The following is a 19,759-nucleotide window of genomic DNA, read 5'->3' as shown; positions in this document are numbered from 1 at the left end:
TCAGTTTTCAGTTGCTGGCAGAACTTGGGACACCCTCAAAGCTGGCGCAGATTTCTCCCGTTGAGCCTGCGCGTACTGGCGAGCGCAGATGTGATGGATGAGGGCTCCTTGCTGCAGACTGCAGCGGAGTGTTTGACAGTCAAACTTGAAACAGTCTTTGGAACTGAAACGGTCTCTGCCAACACGAACACATACCCCAAACAGTTCGGTAAATATGTACAGTTTCTCGCAGCTTCAGTTTTCAGCAGCTACCAGAACTTGACTCCTGTCTGCATCCTCCCAGCCACCTCCCACTTCATCTGCGGGCAGTACCTGCGTGTGTGAGCGCTGTCACCGGTGGCTTCGCAGATCGGGCAAGTGTAGTTCCGGAGGATGGGGCAGAAAACTTTCCCGTCGTCTGATTTGAGCTTGTGAGATCGGTACACCCTCGGAGTCTCCCCGTTTTGCTTGCAGAAGCGGCAGTAGTCCGAGGATGACGCGCTGCTGCTGGTGTCCGACGCGCTGCTGGTCGGACTGAACTGCGATGAGTTTTTGGAGGATTTCTTCCCCCGAGTGGAAGTGTGGACCTTACTCCAGGGGGGCGCTTGTCCCTTCTTTGGACGCTCGGTGTCTCGGTTATCAACCTCACGGTTGCTGCACAGTTTCTCGAACACTTGGCTCAGATTCATGTAGTCGTGCCACATGTTAAAGCTGTCCCCACCAGTGAGGATCGAGCTCTGGACCTCCAGTCGTCTCGGCATTGTGGTCATTTTTTGGCAGAAGTAAAACTGAGGGTGTGTTTGGAGCGCCTCATATTTATAGCTCACTGAAGATGGTTTTAAAATGCAACAATGTTTGGAGCCTATAGATTGCATGCAGCCTGGCGACGTTTTTTGGAGGCAGAGAGAGAGAAAAAAAGAACTTTGGTGCAGGTGCAGTCTTTTATGTAGCTTTCTGGTGACCTTATAAGAACCTTTGCGAAGCCCGTTGACAGGCCTTTAATCGAATGATCGGTTGGTTGATTGATAACAGAAAAAAAATGACACATAAGATGGACATAAAGGACTGAAAACACCAAGAGCAAAATATTGCATCGCACTCATTTATGTAGTTTATGTTTAGATTAGATAATTTTGCAAAATAACGCAGCAAAATAAATAATAAGAGCCGGGATGTGGAGACTATGTAGCACTGAAAAAACTCCGTCCATGTGAACAGAATCAGGGGTTAATAGGTGAACTGTCTTGGTATAGTTGGGTCACGCAGAGTTCATGCATTTTTTTTCTATCGTAGTGCGTTGGCCTTTATCCTCTCATCCCCTCTCGATCTCTGTCTCTCTCTCTCTCTCTCTCTCACACACACACACACACACACACACACACACACACACACACACACACACACACACACACACACACACAGTATTTAATAGATAGATAGATAGATAGATAGATAGATAGATAGATAGATAGATAGATAGATAGATAGATAGATAGATAGATAGATAGATAGACTAAATTCAAAGTGAATTATGTGATTTAATCTGTTAAGTTCAAATCTCCATTCTTTCCCTTAGTTTTGCATGTGTTTGCGTTTTTTTTTTCTTTGTCTTTTCTTATTTTGTCACTTGTTTACAGTTTTATTATTATTCGTACTTCTAATGTGCTTGTGTCTGACAATGGGCCGTGTATGTGTGTGCGTGTGTGTCTGAGGATGATGATGGTCCATGTTGTGTTACTTGTTGTTTGTGTGTGTGTCCCCCCGATGACCCCTGGCGCCGGAGCGTCTAGACTACATTAGAGATGTGTCACATCCAAGAGCCGCACCTGCGCTTATAGAGAGCGCATACATAGAGGTGAGGTATGAGGATAAATGGATAGATGCGGTCCTTTTTCGAAGCTGAGCGCACAGTTGTATTTCCTGCACAATCACACACGAAGTGAGGCTGTGTGTATGCCGGTTATACCATGAATATAAACCCTGCAGGCACCGCTTGTTTGTCAAACTGTTTATGAAGCAAAAGTCACATTTCTGTTTATTTACAAAGCAAAAAGAAGGGGGAAAAAGAGGCGTAGGAGGGGGCGGAGCTTAGATACGTGCGGGGGAGTTGTGGGTCATTTGCGTTTAGTTGGACGCGTGCGCACTAGCATACCGGCGACGGCTGTTCAAACGGTGGCCTAGCGAATAAGGGGATTACGGAGCCCAATCTGACAGGTTAGATAACGAAAAACGTTTACATTTTTAGCTGTGTACGTGTGGCAGCGATTCATAATGAAAAGTTAAATGAATTCTTACTGTCTGAGACGGTGGTCTGTCGTTTGCGCTAACGTTAATGTTGGATTTTGGTACTAAGCTAACGTTAGCTACAGCAGTTAGCCGCTGGCTGCCAGCTAGCTTTCGATAGTAGAGGAGGCTAAGAGCGGCGTTGACATTAGCCAGCTGATCAAGTGTACCCTCCCGGGGGACTTGTGCTTTTAGGTTTTCCTTGTGCTTGTCCGAGTTGTGAGTTGACAACGGAAATACTGGACCCCGATCAGTAGATGGTAAAATGATGCTTTCTTTCCACGCAGCATCAAGCCACGGGAAGCTAATAGGCTAGCTGCTATCCTTACATGACCCTGTTTGTTGAACATTCTTTTTTGAGAGGAATGATACACACCGGTAGCTATGCCAGCGTTGGCTACGTTAGTTGGTGTCTGTCTTGCTAGTCTTTGCAGTACAGTTGGAGGTGTTTTAATAAAAAAGAAAAAAACAGAGGGTTTATTTCTCAGTTGGGAACTTTGAAAGATTTGCTCCAAAGCATATCCAAATAATAGACTTCCTACTCTTCTCAGGCTGCACAATGAGTCAGGGTAAGGACAATGCACGCCTCAAAAGCTACAAGAATAAGTCTCTCAACACAGATGAGATGAGAAGGAGGAGGGAAGAGGAAGGCCTGCAGCTCCGTAAACAGAAGAAGGATGAGCAAGTAAGCAATGTGTTATACTGTACAACTAAAACCGTCGTAATGATCCTGAAATTACATGCTGACAGTGTTTGGAGTAAACTTGAGGCCATGCTTTGTTTGTAGCAATTTAGTTTTGGAAGGGAAATGCATATTTGTCCTTCTGTTGCAGCTTTTTAAGAGAAGAAATGTTGCCACTGTGGAGGATGATGGCATCCTGGATGAGGATGGGATGGCTGATAGCGGCTATCTGGAGTCCCAGGCCAACAACATGGACCCACTCATGGTGAGAAGGCATTCATATGTCTGCTCTGTCACACATACACTCATTTCTGGTAATCAGATGGCATCTAAAAATCTTGGCTTTATGTTTAAATTAATATTTGGGTCATTCTTCTGTAAAACTCAGGCTGGAGGCTGTAGAGGAGCTTTTCTGTATCATGTTCTAAACAGCACAAGTTTTGATGCATGCAGTGACATTGACACGTAGTGAGCCACACAAATAGCATGTTGAATCTTTCACACACCGTGCAGTGTGTTTGTCGCCTCACCAGACCACAATGATGTGTGCAAAGTTACATTTTATCACACAAACTGTAATTTGCATAAATTCCTATGTGAGGCATTTAGTTCTAATCAGTAAGAGCACTGTCTCTAAGCATGTTTAAGAGGAGTGAGTTACAGCTTTCTCAGCACCACTGAGCAGACTCCCTGCTCCAAGTGGCAAAAATAAAAGTGAAACATTCAAAAGTGTAGATACGCTTCCCTCTTGTCAACTGACAAAATTCATTGTACCAAAAAGATTCCTGATATCCAGGCGTATGAGATGTCATCACTCACTGCACATATCAAGTCGGCTGTGACAGCAATTCATGTGTTTTTAAAAAATCCCCATTGTTGTGCACACAGGGTGGGGTGATCTCTGAAGACATGATTCAAATGATTTTCTCCAGCTCTCCTGAGCAGCAGCTAATAGGTACTCAGCGCTTTAGGAAACTACTTTCTAAAGGTAAGCAGGACTCTAACTTTGCCCATTACAGCCACTCCTGTCTTTGCATTTGTTTCAGTATGTCTTACAAGGGAAGGATAATGACTGGTTGAGGCCCAGTGCAAGGACAAAAGCATTGTTTTGAGCTGCATAATCTGCCACTCTGTCTCACAGTTAACTACTGCCTAAAATTCATAACTACACAATATCAGTGTGGCTGGAGTGAATGTTACATGGGGTGTAATGCTGTTAAGTGTGCCTGTATTAATTGTTTCTACGTCACCTCACCCTCCCTCACACGCAGAACCCAACCCACCTATTGATGAAGTCATTGCCACTCAAGGGGTGGTGGAGCGCTTTGTTGAGTTCCTGAAAAGAAGAGAAAACTGCACATTGCAGGTACGTTTTCCTAGAAAACTAATTTTAGATTATATTTGAAGCTTGTAGATTTTTGTTTTTTTCCCCCCCTCATGTTTGTTTGTAATGTGCTCTCTTCCTGTTTCACCATCGTATCTAAAAAGTTGCATGTGTTGTGAGTTCAGTGCACTAACTTTCTTCATATATTTTGAATATGATTGTAGTTTGAGGCTGCGTGGGTATTGACCAACATTGCTTCAGGTACGTCTCACCAGACACGGGTGGTCATCCAGGCAGGAGCTGTGCCTATATTCATAGAGATGCTCAGCTCGGATTTTGAGGACGTACAGGAACAGGTGAGGAGGCTTCATTTTTACCTTTCCTGGTGTCTACTGACCTCTGGCAGCTTGTTGAGGTCAAATTTAAACTGATTAAAATTGTAGTTTTTCATGTTGTTTTTATTGTTTGACTTGAATAATTCCTTCACCCCTCAGGCGGTGTGGGCCTTGGGAAACATAGCAGGAGACAGCACAGAATGCAGAGACTTTGTCATAGACTGCAACATACTGCCCTCACTGGTGCAGTAAGTATCCCTTCAGTCTTACATTCTCTGCTTTTGAAGTTTCCTCTACGGGGAAACAAAGAGCAACTTTGATTGCGATCGTCAAATTTTCCTCTTGCAGGTTATTGGCCAAACAGAATCGTCTAACAATGATGAGGAACGCAGTGTGGGCGCTCTCAAACCTGTGCAGAGGAAAGAACCCACCTCCAGATTTCACTAAGGTAATTTGCCAAGATAAACACATCACTATGGTAACTGCACACCTCTTAGACTGCTTAAAGGCACATCGTATCTCAGATTTCAAGGTCACAGGCTATATGAAGATACTAATATGCTAAACTGGATAACAGTTACACCTGCTGAATGTGTCCCTTTGTTTCTTGCAGGTGTCTCCGTGTCTCAGCGTGCTGTCTTGGCTGCTGTTTGTAAACGATACGGACATCCTAGCTGACGCATGCTGGGCGCTCTCCTACCTATCAGATGGCCCAAATGACAAAATTCAGGCTGTTATTGACTCGGGAGTCTGTCGCAGGCTCGTCGAACTGCTGATGTGAGAGCCAAAACAAACACACACACAGATATTTTCAGAGGCGTTCTACAAAGTGTATGCGAAACACTTGGGACTCTAGTTAAATACCTATAAAGTGACAAGTAACACATGGGTGCTATAAATTAACAGGACTGAAACATCTGGAAGAATTAGGTTATGTTGTAGAGGAAGGGTGCAAAGGTGCATTTAAGCGGGTCTGACAGCACATGTTGACCTTAGTAAGACTGCATTTTTTTTCCCTTTTAATTTGTCACCTAGTAACAACAAATAGTGGTTTAACATTATTGCTACCATCCTAAAACTGGAGGGTTAACATTTCTAAAACTTGATGAAAAAACTGTATCATCTCACACTAAGACTTTGCTTTTTGTTCCAGACACGTGGATTATAAGGTGGTCTCCCCTGCACTGCGGGCTGTTGGAAACATAGTCACTGGAGATGATTTACAGACACAGGTGGTAGCTGCATCACAACAGACAGATGTGATAAAAGTTTAAGCAGAAGGCAATGGCTCTTTGTGACTCTGTGAACATTTGGTATTTTTCTAGGTGATTCTGAACTGTTCAGCACTGCAGTCTCTACTTCAGCTTCTGAGCAGTCCCAAGGAGTCTATCAAGAAGGAAGCGTGTTGGACAATCTCCAACATCACCGCAGGGAACAGAGCACAAATACAGGTGTGCTGCGCATTCTTACAGACTAAGCTAGAAAAAAAAGCTTCCTTTTTTTGTTCCCTGAGATTGAAAAGCTAACTATTGGAGCTGCTAACAAATTGTTTCCCACTTCTTGTAGATGGTGATAGATGCAGGTCTGCTGCCTCCGCTCATCAATATCCTGCAAGTAGCAGAGTTTCGCACAAGGAAGGAGGCAGCGTGGGCCATTACCAATGCCACCTCAGGGGGTTCTGCAGAGCAAATCAGGTACAAACTGTGCACAGTATACAGCCAGTGTACCCATAATAGTCACACTTGTCTTGAGTGAAGAAGTCAACTGATGCCACTGATTTTAAATTATACAGACTCTTCTATTATAAACAAACCTACTTCTGTTTTTCATTGTTGTATCATTCAAGACTCGAAACTATTATTTTGTTTTCATACTTTAAAGTGCATAAAATCTAAATATTATATGTAGCAAATGTGACTTCAAACAGGTTTATTTGAATCATTTTTCAAGACAGTGACTTGGAGAGGGATTAGGGAAGTTGCCATTCAGCTTGTAGCCTTGCATGTCTGCATTTCTTTCAGTGCACTGTGTTGTTCACTGATTAATATGTTGCGTCTTAAAAAGGTATTTTTCTTCGATGACTATTAATGTCTACTCTGTGTGTGTGCTGCCATCTGCAGGCACTTAGTGGAACTTGGGTGTATAAAACCTCTGTGTGACTTGCTCACACTCATGGACTCCAAAATAGTTCAGGTGGCTCTAAATGGCCTGGAGAACATCCTGCGACTGGGAGAATTGGAGGCCAAGAGGGGAGGAGGCATCAACCCCTACTGTGCACTCATTGAGGAAGCCTATGGTAAGTAATTAAATCCGGACGAAGGAAATAGGAAAGTAACGGTACTAGTCAGCAACCCTGGTCACTGGCTAATCTTTTATTTTCTGGAGTGTGCCTCCTCTATTTTAGCACTACTCTCCACCTTTTATCTTTACAGGTCTGGACAAACTGGAGTTCCTGCAGAGCCATGAGAACCAGGAAATCTACCAGAAAGCCTTTGACCTGATTGAGCGCTACTTCAACACTGAAGATGAGGATCCATCTTTGGCTCCAGCCGTCGACCTGCAGCAGCAGCAGTTCCTCTTCCAGCAGTGCGAGGCCCCGATGGAGGGCTTCCAGCTATAATGCTAATTCCTCCCTTTTCCCAGAGCTCCATGTTCATCCTCACCTTTGCTCCCGTCTCACTCTATCCCTACAGCCATGATCCAGGGTGACATACCTCGGCCTCCCCCTCCCGTTCCCCTTCTCATTGTCTGAGAGGTTTAATCATCATCATGATTATTAAAAGCATACCATTAAAGGGGCACACTCTGTTCATGCATCCAGCACGGGTGAATTCTGCAGTCTTGTCAGCCAGTTCAAGGTTTCACTCATTCTGTCTTTTGCTGAATTAATTTTTTCCCTCAGCACCTGGACCTCTCCTGTGTGGTTAAGCCCCAACATTTCCAGCTATAAACTTTTCCTATAACTCCATCCCCACATTATTGCTTTTTTTTTTTTTTTTTTTTTGGGGGGGGGGAATTCTTCCTCAGCTTATCCCCAATAAAAGAACCTCTTTGTGGTCCTGTAGGATTGGCTTTTGCTAGCTCTTGAGTCAGTGGTAGTATTTGGGCTGCACTGCTTGTCTGATTGAAGCATTAATGAGTCTCGAGACAGACAAACATGGACATGATTTCAATTTCTTTCTATATATATATATATATATATATATATATATATATATATATATATATATATATATATATATATATATATATATATATATACACACAGCCAACCCCCCCCCCCCCCCCCCCCCCCCCCCCATCCACATTGAGAATAATGAACCTAAACACTGGACTGACCATGAGACGTTGACCGCACACTCGACTGTGGTCACTGGACTGAAATGCCCACACTGGGCCACATGGCTAGTTCCAAAATAAAGACTGATCTGACCACTACGAAAGGCACGACTCAAGAGTGAAGGTTGCTCTCCGATCGCAGATGGACAATTTTAGAAATTGCTGAAGGTTGGAGCTCCTCGGTGACAAATCAGGCTGCTTGCATTCCCACCTGGATCTCATATCACGCATTCCTCTTTCCAGTAATGGGACTATTCCACCTGCACAGGCTCCATCCCGAAGAGTTTAGACTGCCTGCTGCCTTCTGGTGTGACGTGAATTAACCCCATGGAATCATGGGAACCTGAGTCTTCCCACGCACTGAGACAACTGGACAGACTTGGACAAGACAAAAAAGACTATTTAACCCTGGTTTCTGTCCAGCAGCAGACCAGTGGGGATTTTTTTTTTTTTTTTTTTTTTTTAATTACCATAATTTCATTTCTTTTGCAGCACTTTAGTTCAGGACTGATGCCTGCTCATTGACAATAGACCACCGTTTATACATTAGCTATGTAATTGGTTAATGACACGGCTCTTCCCTCCTAAAAATGCGAGGTGCAAAGAGGTGGTCTTTATCATTGTCCCCCCCACCCTCCTGGTATGACAAGGATTTACACTGTTTTGCCCTTAACCAGAGAGACTCGAGCAGTTTGTGGACTGAAAATGTTAGCACACACTTTCGAGGATCATGGTGCCTCAGCAAAGCTAGAAGAACTTTTATTCTAACAAAGCAACCTCTACCAATCAGACAGCATTTTGAAAATTGGCCGTTTAGCTGTTAGCTGTGTAAAACATAACGTTCAAATACGTGTTCAGGTAGTATTTTTTTTAATTTGATCATGCCAAATCAGAAACATACAGTATGCCAGCTATTAGGCCCACAGTTGGTCTTATTTTCAATAAAGTGTTTTATTTTGTTTTTTTAAATTTGGGGTTTAGCATCTGCCATGTAGCTGATGGTGCCATAATCCTTATTCTACAGAAATCCTTCCACATAATTTCAAGAAAAATCCAGATTAAAACTTGAAAACCCCGGTGATCACCTTAGTTAGCAAAACTGAATGTTTGTTTACCAAATCCTCTTTACATTGCTTATTTTTGTCAAAATCTTAGCAAAAGATGACCAGCTCTACGTGTTCATTATTGTTTGTTGTACTGGGTTTGTGCATCTGTCCCCTGTTATGCCATTTGCATAAAAGTCGTTTCATGAACTACAACGTTTAATCGGTTTCATTATAGTCACTGAGTCTTTTTGTTTTTTTTTTCATTAGATTTTTATTAACTTGCTTCCTTCAGTTTAAGGTAGCAACTAATTATTTTCCGTGTCATTATATCAAAGCATGTTAGAATCATAACTGCTAAAAGATAGCTGAAGCCACCGTGACATCACTCTGATTGCACGGTTAAAGTCAGTAGGAGCCACACAGAATCCATGCATCTGTGGCTGTGAGAGGGCGATGGGTGGAAAGGTAGTGAAGGTGGATTCAACCATTCAAAACAGAAGACAGTGCAGGCGGGGTTGAGTGGGTGGAGATGAGCGTTTGATGAGAGTAAAAAAGAAGATCTACAAGATAATAGTAGACCCTGCTCTTGTGTATGGTTTGAAAATGGTAGTACTGACAATAGACAGAAGACTGAGCTGGAGGTGGTTGAGCTGAGGATGCTAGGACCAGAATAGACAAAATTAAAAATTAGTACATCAGAAGGGTCAAGGGTTTTGGAGGCAAGGCTGAGATGGTTTGGACATGTGCAGAGCAGGGATGGTGAATGGATATGGAGCTGACAGGCAAAAGAGGAAGACCATAGAAAGATTTATGGTTGTAATGAAGGAGGACCAAAAAGGATGCTAATCGATGGGGTGAGATGTAGGCAGATGATCTGCTGTGGTAACCCCTAAAGGATGCAGCTTCGGAAAGCAGCTATTTTGTAAAGCTTTACTTTTATTAATATTTTGGCTGCTTCCATGTGTTTTCAGAGCCAGGAAGGATTACGTTTGGATGCAAGTGGAGTACAAAGTTGTTTAAGGACTTTACACTGGATGGGTGCATCACAGACATTTCCTAATTTGTGCTGAGTGACAGTTTTTGGTTGTAAATCTGTTTTAAATACTCTTAAGGTTGAACGTTCATCCACTAGGAACTGCCTGTATGCTCTCGCCTCATGAATCCAGGTGTTGTTATGCACCAGGGTGAAACCAGGATCCACGGTACCAGTGTAGGCGCTGACAGCATCCTGGAGTTGGACTACCTGTGCAGCCCCTCTAAGGTCCAGGTATCACCTCATGCTAACAGTACTGACAATGAACATTAAAACTCGGGTTTTTACCATTACTCACAATTATTAAAAAGGGAATGTCCACAATTTAGGGTTTTTGAATGTAGGATATTTTATTAAAGCAATTTAGCAGAAGCAAAGCCAAGCACGACCTATCTTAATGACCTATTCTGAGCTAATGTTGATCTAGTTCTAATCTTTGACCGAGATTGGAGAGAATGACCACACCTTGGCCACTGACGCACTTCTCTTCTGTGTAGATATGTAACCCAATGGGAGAGAAGCAGAGGCCAAAATCCTGTTGAATTTATGATCTAACACAGGAAAATAAGCAGAGAAACAGTCAAAAATTATCCAAAACAAAACAACAAAAACAAAACACTTAACCTCACTCAGTGCTTAGTCATCCTAGCCGTGTGCCATGTTTACATACCCTGCATGTGTAAGAACCACCACAGCACGCACACACACACAGCAGTAAAAGATAAAGGCAGGTGGTAGAATAATTTCATTGCTCCAACTTTTGTTAATCAAAGATTTACTATTGGCGAAAGCACATACAGCTAAACTATATTATAGGACTCTGTATCATTTCACCCATGATGATAGATAAGACCTTTTACCACCCAGCCGATATAATGAGAGGTAAGCCAGGAGAGATCAATCAAATCTTTCTCACCAAGCGATACGCTGATTAAAAAGTGGTCCTTTAAGTTTTGAGCAGTATAGTTCGTGACGATATTGCAGGGAAAATATACCATAGTATCCAAATTACCCTCCAAAACTTTAGTAAAGATAGCTGCAAAAAAAAGAAAAAAGAAAAAAAGAAAATTAAAAGCGGTATTGGTCACAAATGGTGAATATTTCCTGAAATAAGCCTTCCAAAAGCCTTGGAAGGTGCCCACATGTGCCCAAACCAGGGGTCATTAAATTACACTGCACATTTTTATAGAAGCACTGCTTTATTGAACTAGTTTTGGTGCTCACCACATACAAACACAGATAGCACATCATAGTGGCCGTGAAATAAGAAGCCCAGTTAGAGGGGTATCAGGACAGACAGCCCACTGCACAGGTGAACAAGTCACATCCAATCAGCTACTTAATGTTCCACAAAAAGGGGAAAGACAATGTTTTTACAAGGCATAATTGCACATTCCTGCAATAAACCCTCCACTGGTCTGAGACGATGAAATGCCACTACCAAAATAATGGCTTGTGCCATTAATCAAGTGCCACTTTGTAACCCTGTTATTTATATACATTCACTAAGTAGATACATTTTGCATCAGGTACTCAATTATTGCAAAACTATTGTTAAGGCCAATTTCCTTGTTGCAAAAGCACTACTCAGAATTTACTGCTGATTTTTTTTTGGTTGCACTACACCTCCAAAGGTTGGGACTGGAGAAGTTGTGGTATACACAGAAAGTGGGATGCTATTGACTTGGGTTCGAGAATGAGCGTGTCTGAATGAGTCATCTTCCATCACTGAGCCTTGTCAGACAGGGCAATGGCACTTTCGCGTGGTTTCTGGTGTTCTTCTCTCCATCTGGCTTTCTTCTCGATGTTTAGTGCCGTCAGGGTCTCATTCCTGGCAAGAGCCTGCAGAAAAACAGGAGAATACATGTGGCATTATTTAAATGTGAATGAAAATACAGAGGCAATGCATGAATCAAAGCAGTGAGAATTGAATTACTCACTAATTATTAAAATTCTTGCAGGGGACTTAATTGTGATACATTTTCCGCTTCGATATCTTTTTTTTTTTTTTTTTTTTTTAAAAACATAGGTTGAAATGTCACATTGGGAACTTTGGGACATTTTGTGACCAAACTTTTAATTGCAAGTCATTGCTCTGTTTATTCATAACATGACGTAGATGAGTTTATGTGAACAGGCAGGTTTAAACCTGCTCTTTTACATTACTGGATAGCAGTGATGACATGTCTGTCCTTGTTGACAGTTACTGGTGTTGAAAAGAGAAAAAAAAAAAAGTTTCATGCAAGACTCATTCATTATTCTTACCCTTTTGCCCAGAAACACCATAATCATACAGGCTCCTATCGTGGCAGCCATCATCACGTAGGCAGCCTTTACTCTGATTTTGTTTCTGGCAGCGTCAATCATCTCAAACCTGTAGAAGAAGCACATGTACACATGAACACTCATTAGGAAATGTTTTCTTGGCTCAAAAGAAGGCTTGAAACATAAGACTTCAGCATTTAATCTTGTTATTGTTATTGAAGATCAGCGCAGCAGCATGATATTTACGGGGCCTTTTGTTATAGCAGCATTGGTGACTGTCAGCAGATAGTCTCTTGGGTCCTTCACACATTTTGCTTTGTTTTGGATACTGGGGCTTTTGAGTACATGACATAGGAGGGCTTCTGTTTATAAGCTTGCCATGCAGGTTTTTACATCGCAGCAGCAGATCAGATGTGATCTCCACCCCGATGCCAAGATAATCCTCTCCAGTCACCAATAGAAGGCTTGTTTGAACTGCAGCTGTCTGAGGACCAGCTACACGCTGTGCCGCCGCTCATCCTGTTAGTTAGCCCTGTTCTTGTGATGTAACTTAACTGAATGTGACAGAGGCAGTGGGACTGCGGTGTGCCGGAAGGTCTGGTATAAACAGGAAAAGGCTACTTACGACACAGTCTCTGGTATCTGGTCTGCTGACTTGAAGCGCCCTGACCAGATCAGCATCTTCTTGTCCATATCTGAGGGCCTGTAGCCTGGGAGTCTGAATGCGGGACGCGGCTCTGTGTGAATTAACAAAGCATGCATTATAATGAATCCTGCGTGCTTCCTGAACAAAAAGCCAGAGATTCACATCATGACCTGCAGACTGCGACCTCACTTCCTGTGTCCCTCTTAGTCTTTTGGGATTTAAAAAAAGTCACATACTTAGCCATCACAAATACCCTGTAATGCACAAAGTCAACATTTTTAGAATACTCTTACATCACTATGAGTGTAGCATTTTCCACATTAAAGTCATGCCACACATTTATATGAAAACCTAGAAGTTCAAATTCAAATTTAGAAGCTGGTATTTAGTTTTTTCAGGTTTATCAGTAAATATTGTGCATTGTCTTATGATGACTTTTGAGCTCATCTGTTGTTCAAACCCTACCATGTGCTGGTGCTGCAGGTGGGGACTCCGCTTTGGTCCCCTGCAGTTTATTGCACATCCCTCTGTGGCTCCATGTCTGAATGACATGTCTCCTCTGACCTGTTTAGATACAGAACTAGTATCACATCGAGTAAAGCAGGAAGTCACAGTGACGATAGAACTAGCTGATGCTACTGAAAAAAAGAAATTAAACGTTAAACAAGAAAATTAGTAACGTTTACATTAACATTACAAATTTTAGAACAGCCCTTAAAAGGCTCAAAATAAAATTACGCTGGGGAAAATCTCTTCATGCGAAATCAAAGGATTACCGTTTACCCCAACTTAATCTCATTTTATTCATTTATTTTTACAATCGCGTGATAGCTATCAATCAATCACACAATTGTATTTATATACACACACACACACACACACACACACACACACACACACAATAGCACTTTAAGTTGTGTATTTATTATATACCGTTATTCTTTATCCTCCTGATACAAAAACAATTTTCCTTGTGGGCTCAATAAAGTATCTATATCTAAAGCCCTAAATTGGACACAAGTGAGTACTACATGACAAAAACAGAAATCATCACACCTGAAGGGACTAAAACTGACAACTGTTTAATTTTACTTACAAACAAAGAAAAACCACGACTACGAATATCTTCAATTATAGACACTGTTCATACCAAGCAGGAGTGCCTGGTTAACCAGGCCTGAATAGCGTATAATGATAATAAAACAAGTTAACTAGGCCAAGTGTTAATTTACCGAGACACCACGCACCAATTTACACAAACTGCCTTTACTGCCACAAGCACAAACACCATTTCAATAAATGCAAGACGTCGAAAAAGCATCAAACATGTATTTATAACCGAGTACAGAACTCACTCACAGCTGATTTAAAAACAAATAACATCAACAAGCATCGGATTAGAGAGTATTCAAGCGACTTATTACGCAACGAAAACACAGAAATTCAAGTTAGCTATACGAACCGAGGAGGCTGCCGATGGAAAGGCGGGATCTGATGAAATTCATGCTTTTGCTGATTGAATACACAAAGTCCAGTGTTTCTAAAAAGCCATTTAAGTGCGCTGGAAATCTGTCAGTCCCTCCTCAGCTGCTGAAAGTCAAACAGCTAACAGGACCGTCAGATAGGACGCTGTGTCCTGTGACTGATCAAAAGAAACAAGCTAGGGCCCGTATTTATGCCATTTGGACAGCGTCCATACGGATCGGGTAGTGACAGCCCTGTGGCTGTGGTTGGGTCTTTGCTTTCGCTAGGTTGTGGTTGAATTATTAGGAGTCTCAAGCAGGGCTGCTGGGAGTTAAGCTAAAGTTGAGAAGAACAAGTGGAAAATGTATTAGTATAAATGGCGCTATTCACTATAGTTGCACTTTTATCTATTTTAATATATTCACTTTGCGTTAATACGTGCGGCAGATGTTAATTTGTGAATGCGGCAAAAACAAATAAATAGCATTTAGGCATTATTAAAGCCTTTCCGTGCAGGCACTTTCTTGGACAGCCACCTCCACCACCAGTGATCCTGGTGAAGGACCCGTGCAGTCCACTATGGCGGCGCCCGGTGGAAGTTTAAACTGTGAGGACTATTCAATGTTTCAGGTAACGTTAACGACTGATTAATTGATCCGTGCAGGCCGATCACGCACCGACGGCCAGTCGAATCACCGCCTCCCCCGCAATTCATTTGCCGCGCTGTTTATTTTGTGCGAGAGCCAATGAATTGGTGACCCTCCTGATTACTAAAGACCTGCACGAGTTCAAGGAGGCACAGTACTCAGAGCTTTCAGTATGTGGATCAACATACCCATGCAGCCTTTAATAACTGACTCTTTAAACTGGCATAATCTACTTATAGATGTCATGGTTTGGTATATTGTTTTATTTTGTAGATTTATATTTTTATGCTAGAACCTCACTGAACTCGCTTTGCATAATTCATAACTAACACACGTACATTTATTTATTCCATATAGGCTGTTTATGAGGCTTTGGAAAGTCATTTTAGCGCCTATCTCCAGGCGGCAAAAGCACTCTTTCTTCTGATTGGTCAGCTTTTGCAAGCCAGCAGAAGGGCAGCGCTTATCTTTTTATGTGCGGATGCCAGAATACACACAGCTGTATCTGATTAAAAAAGAGCCTCATGCATTACTGCTGACAAAAAAAAGTACATATTTCAGATTCTTTCACTCAGAAGTCCTCTCAGAGTACGGAGGGTACAGACCAAAGCTATTTTACTTTTTATGAGTAAACCATATGTAGAAGTAGAGTTAGCTTGTAGAAATTAAGGGGGGAAAGCCCTGTTCTTAGTTACATGTAAGCTTGCCTCTTATTCTAACATTAAATTTGAAGATTTAGAAGTTTGGCTTCTTTTTCTTGGTGGTTTTGGAGATGATCATTCATGCTGTCAGTTTGTTTGTTTGGCGAGCAAAGCATCGAAACCACAGTTAAGAAAATAAACAACAACCAATAGCAGCCTATTAGTGTGTTCCTAGAGCTGATGCAATCCCCCCACCCCACTGTCTACACTTTGCCATGCTGTTCCTATAGCAGATGACCATATAAGGAAAGCGGTGGAAACAGAGCATTGTGAGCACAGAATATTACATTAACCCTTTACCTTTTTGCTGAACAAATATGTAAATTCAGTTCAACAGGTTCAAATTTATATTAAACATGTATTTCTCTCATGATAGAAGGCTAAAGATGTTTGGATCCCTCCTTAAAAGTATATCAGCTGCTAAATGAGCCTTGTTAATCTTGCCTGCCATCTTGCCCTCTGTTATAAACACGATACATAAACTTATTTCCTTAAGGAAGCAACGTGTTTTGAACCACCATTTTTGGGTGGGGGGTACAGTTGTATCAGATTTAAATCTGATTCCATCTTAATGAGACAAAAGACAGCATATCGTGTTACAAATGTATTTAGTTTTAGTTGAAGTAAAACTGCTGACTCTTTTTGTGTACTTCTGTGTGTTATTTCAGGAGGTACTGAAGGTGATGCGCACTATAGACGACCGCATTGTCCATGCCCTGAACACCACCGTGCCCACAGTCTCCTTCTCAGGCAAAGTGGATGCCACACAAACCTGCAAACAGCTCTATGAATCTGTGAGTGTGACCACCAGGTCTCACCACGTTGTGAATTCAAATTCCCATTGTTGTCATTGCCACACAAACAACAAAAACGTTACCACAACAATAAAGAATAAATAAATGGCATATTTTAAACAGTGAACATAACACCTGGGAGTTTGGTTATGTAACGCAATGGCAGGGAGAGGTGCAGAGGGGACCTGTTAAGAAGTCAGTCTAACATCAAGTGTCTGAGAAACAATTTCAAGCAGCCTCTTTAAACTTGCCTTAAATCTTCACATAGAGTCAGGGATGAACTGATTCAAATTCAGTCTTTCATTTAAGTTCAGTTTCATTTCAAAAAACAGCGTTCACCTCAAGGTAAAGACACCACAATATTAGGGAAAACCTCAGTAATCAGACGATCCCCTGTGAGCAAGCACCTGAAGAACTCCAGTGAAGTAAAATGACGCTGAGGGAGGTGTGGCCCTCTGATGCACATGTGGTGATAAGCCAAAGGTTACTGTGGCTTAACAAAACTCAAGAATTCATACTCTAATTATGACAGTTTCCAAATTTTGGTCAACTAATGACATTTTTGTATTCAAAGAAGTAAAAGATCACAAACAATATGGCAAAATAAGGGTCTACACAGACCAGCGTTCAGTGCCATAAAACTCAGGAAGAGAGCTTGATGTCATAATCCACATCTGGTCGCATGCTGAACTAGTCATAGTTGCTTACTTTGGAAATGCTGTGCTGCCGGGTATATGTGTGTGAAGCATCCCTGTTTCAGAATTGGTCCATGTTTCGCAGCGTCATCCATATCTGAATAATTGTCTTGTGTGAGAATCAGCTGTTGTCCTCCAAAGTCTTCGCTGCAGGAGCCATAAGAGTCTGAACAGACAAGAAAGCTGGCATGAAGTCTGTGAAGGCATGCAGAAATATTAATCTCATGTGTGCGTGTGTATTTCTGTTTTCTCACAGATGATGGAGGCTCATCTTAGCAGAGACAAAGCTATCAAGGCTTGTATAGCTCAAACATCAGAGGTGGTGGGACAGCTGCGTGAGCAAAGAGCAAAAGACAATGAAAACATGGCACTAATCAAACAGCTCAGGAAGGAGCAAACCAAAGTAAGTCCTGTCTATAAAAATTCCATGTTTTTTTTTTTTGGTTTTTTTTTTACATTCTTAATGTAGTTTTCTTGTCATTTTTTCTTTAAATCTGTCTATAGCTGTTCAGTTGCATTATGGGAGATGTAGGATTCTGTGTTTCTGCAGTTTTTGCCCATTAAAACGAATACAAATAAGGATATGTTGCTTTCTGTTGCTTCATTGTTGTTGTAGGTTTAGCAGCTATCTCCACTGAATCCACTGTGGATGCGTTTAATTTAGTTTTTCTGTGCTGTGAGGATCATAAATGAAATGTAAACAAATATCTTAAACTTGAAAAAAGCTTGAAATTTGAAAATATAGAGGAAACCTGCTGCAGCTGACTGAACCTGCAGGGCTAAATGCATCAAGTAACCACTGAGGAAATATAATCCTTCTCTTTTTAAAAAAAAAATTTGAATAAACAGACCCTGTTATCTTATTAGAGCAAAATAATAATAGAAGTACTTTGTTTTTTTTTTCCTGTCCCCAGTTAAAGCTGATGCAGTCAGAGCTGAACGTTGAAGAAGTTGTAAATGACAGAAGTCTGAAGGTACAGTTTGCTCGCTGTTCTCATCACTGACTCGTCCTACAGTCACACATAAATGAGCCGTCGTTATCGTGTGTTACTTACTGACGTTTCCTCGGTTCAGGTTTTCAACGAAAGGTGCAGAATCCACTACACGCCTCCAAAGGTGAAATGAAGTCCTGCTTCATGAAAGGAGCTCTTTCACTCGAGGTTTAAATCCAGGCTGGAGCTGAAACTGAACTGCTGCTGAGTCCTCGCTGCAGGCTGTTCACCACCCAGACATCTCTGACCTCTTCCCCGACACACAAATATATTCCAGCGTCATTACTGTATTAATTTACCATCATTGTAAAACAGTCGCCCGTGTGCTTCTTCCAAGACAAAATTATTGTACAAAAAAAGAGTTTTTTAAAAATTGAGTCAAATGTTTGTCTGAGTTTGAAATCATTTGTTGACCTTAGACATCCTTTTTACATGTATTGAATTCAAATGTTTACTATGCACTGTCTTCATCAGGAATTGGTTCAACAACTGCTGGGTTGATGGATTACTGTGACATTTTGGACGAGTCTTCATCAGTCCATCCCTCAGGATGGGATCTACAAGCTTTGATCATTCCTTAAGTTTTCATACAGTGTCAAAAATCTGTCCAAAAATTTGATTTGGTACCAAGCACCAGCAAAAAGAACGACACTTCCATCAGCCTCAAGTGTACCTTATAAGAAATCGCCAATCCTCCAAACTAAGCTGTCTTTGTTAAACGTGATCTGTTGTACTTGCTCAACAACAGGAGCTGTATTCACTACGTACGTTGGTATTTTAGTTTTTAGTGCTTCTGCCTTGATCTGATCATTTTCTCTGATTATCAGAGATGTAAAGATCTCTCAACAAGGAAAGGACTAAAACTTCTATTTCACGGAGGACGTGTGACTGATCGTAGTGTCATGGATGACACGTTCTATTACTATAATGTTTCCCGACTGAATAAACAGAAGCACTGCAGCGGTCTGTCGCAGCCTCCTGTCAGCAGAGTGATCACACAAGCTCCAGCAGTCCAGTACTTGCAGTTTGTTTCATTTCCACTGGAGGGCCCCACCTGATCACAAACGGGTATTAATGGTATTAATTATTGGTGGTTTAATAAAAGCTGAGTCTTCCTCCTCTTAAAACACTTGAGTAGATTTTCTTTCTAAAATTTCCACCATCAGAAATAAAGCAAGCAAATATATTTACTCCTGTGAGCTGTGTTTTCAAACATTTTTAGGCTGATGCAGATATTTCTTGAAACTTTTCTTACTTTTATGAACATAAATTCTCAAATTTCTTGGACCAAACCACACAGATGATGAACACAGCCAGTTAAAAATAAAAACATTGTGCTGTATGTTAAAAGACTTGCAGAGAAGTCATAAACATTTACTGAAGGTACTGGGATTGTCATTCCACGAACAAGAATATAATCAATCAAAATCAAACTTGCAGTAAATTATTGTTACCCTCCTTTACATGCTCTCACACTCTGTCTCGCAGATGTATTCAAGTCCTGTAACTGCAGAACAACTAAAGTCATTTATGG

General features: G+C 41.5%; 4 protein-coding genes across 5 annotated transcripts; 2 read left to right on the top strand and 2 right to left on the bottom strand.

The window, feature by feature from the left end:
• Nucleotides 1-103: 103 nt before the first annotated feature.
• Nucleotides 104-929, bottom strand: LOC145431120 (nanos homolog 2-like). The gene has a single exon (XM_080306513.1). It carries the CDS (start codon nt 852-854, stop codon nt 249-251), a length of 606 nt encoding a protein of 201 aa, XP_080162639.1. The 5' UTR covers nt 855-929; the 3' UTR covers nt 104-248.
• A 1,148-nt stretch (nt 930-2,077) lies between these two features.
• kpna1 (karyopherin alpha 1 (importin alpha 5)) lies at nt 2,078-7,411 on the top strand. Of its 2 annotated transcripts, none has more exons than XM_026179596.2 (14): nt 2,078-2,193; nt 2,814-2,947; nt 3,096-3,209; nt 3,833-3,932; nt 4,216-4,310; nt 4,493-4,624; nt 4,763-4,851; nt 4,952-5,051; nt 5,217-5,380; nt 5,757-5,835; nt 5,929-6,054; nt 6,170-6,297; nt 6,724-6,899; nt 7,036-7,411. In XM_026179596.2, the coding sequence occupies exons 2-14, from the start codon at nt 2,822-2,824 to the stop codon at nt 7,221-7,223; spliced, it is 1,617 nt and encodes a 538-aa protein (XP_026035381.1). In that variant the 5' UTR covers nt 2,078-2,193; nt 2,814-2,821; the 3' UTR covers nt 7,224-7,411. The 2 variants fall into 2 exon arrangements, with proteins under 2 accessions (XP_026035381.1, XP_080162637.1); XM_080306511.1 differs by lacking the exon at nt 2,078-2,193 and adding an exon at nt 2,504-2,522.
• A 3,790-nt stretch (nt 7,412-11,201) lies between these two features.
• fam162a (family with sequence similarity 162 member A) lies at nt 11,202-14,651 on the bottom strand. Its single transcript, XM_026179598.2, has 5 exons — nt 14,395-14,651; nt 13,398-13,496; nt 12,912-13,023; nt 12,287-12,395; nt 11,202-11,863 (listed from the first exon to the last, which is right to left on the bottom strand). The coding sequence occupies exons 1-5, from the start codon at nt 14,435-14,437 to the stop codon at nt 11,747-11,749; spliced, it is 480 nt and encodes a 159-aa protein (XP_026035383.1). The 5' UTR covers nt 14,438-14,651; the 3' UTR covers nt 11,202-11,746.
• A 54-nt stretch (nt 14,652-14,705) lies between these two features.
• On the top strand, nt 14,706-18,612 carry mix23 (mitochondrial matrix import factor 23). The gene is made up of 5 exons (XM_026179599.2): nt 14,706-15,026; nt 16,413-16,538; nt 17,490-17,636; nt 18,148-18,207; nt 18,308-18,612. Exons 1-5 carry the CDS (start codon nt 14,976-14,978, stop codon nt 18,356-18,358), a joined length of 435 nt encoding a protein of 144 aa, XP_026035384.1. The 5' UTR covers nt 14,706-14,975; the 3' UTR covers nt 18,359-18,612.
• The last annotated feature ends 1,147 nt before the right edge of the window (nt 18,613-19,759 follow it).

Source organism: Astatotilapia calliptera, chromosome 9 (assembly GCF_964374335.1).
Source record: "Astatotilapia calliptera chromosome 9, fAstCal68.1, whole genome shotgun sequence".
Classification (NCBI taxonomy): domain Eukaryota; kingdom Metazoa; phylum Chordata; class Actinopteri; order Cichliformes; family Cichlidae; genus Astatotilapia; species Astatotilapia calliptera.
This window is presented reverse-complemented; position numbering and strand designations above follow the sequence as displayed.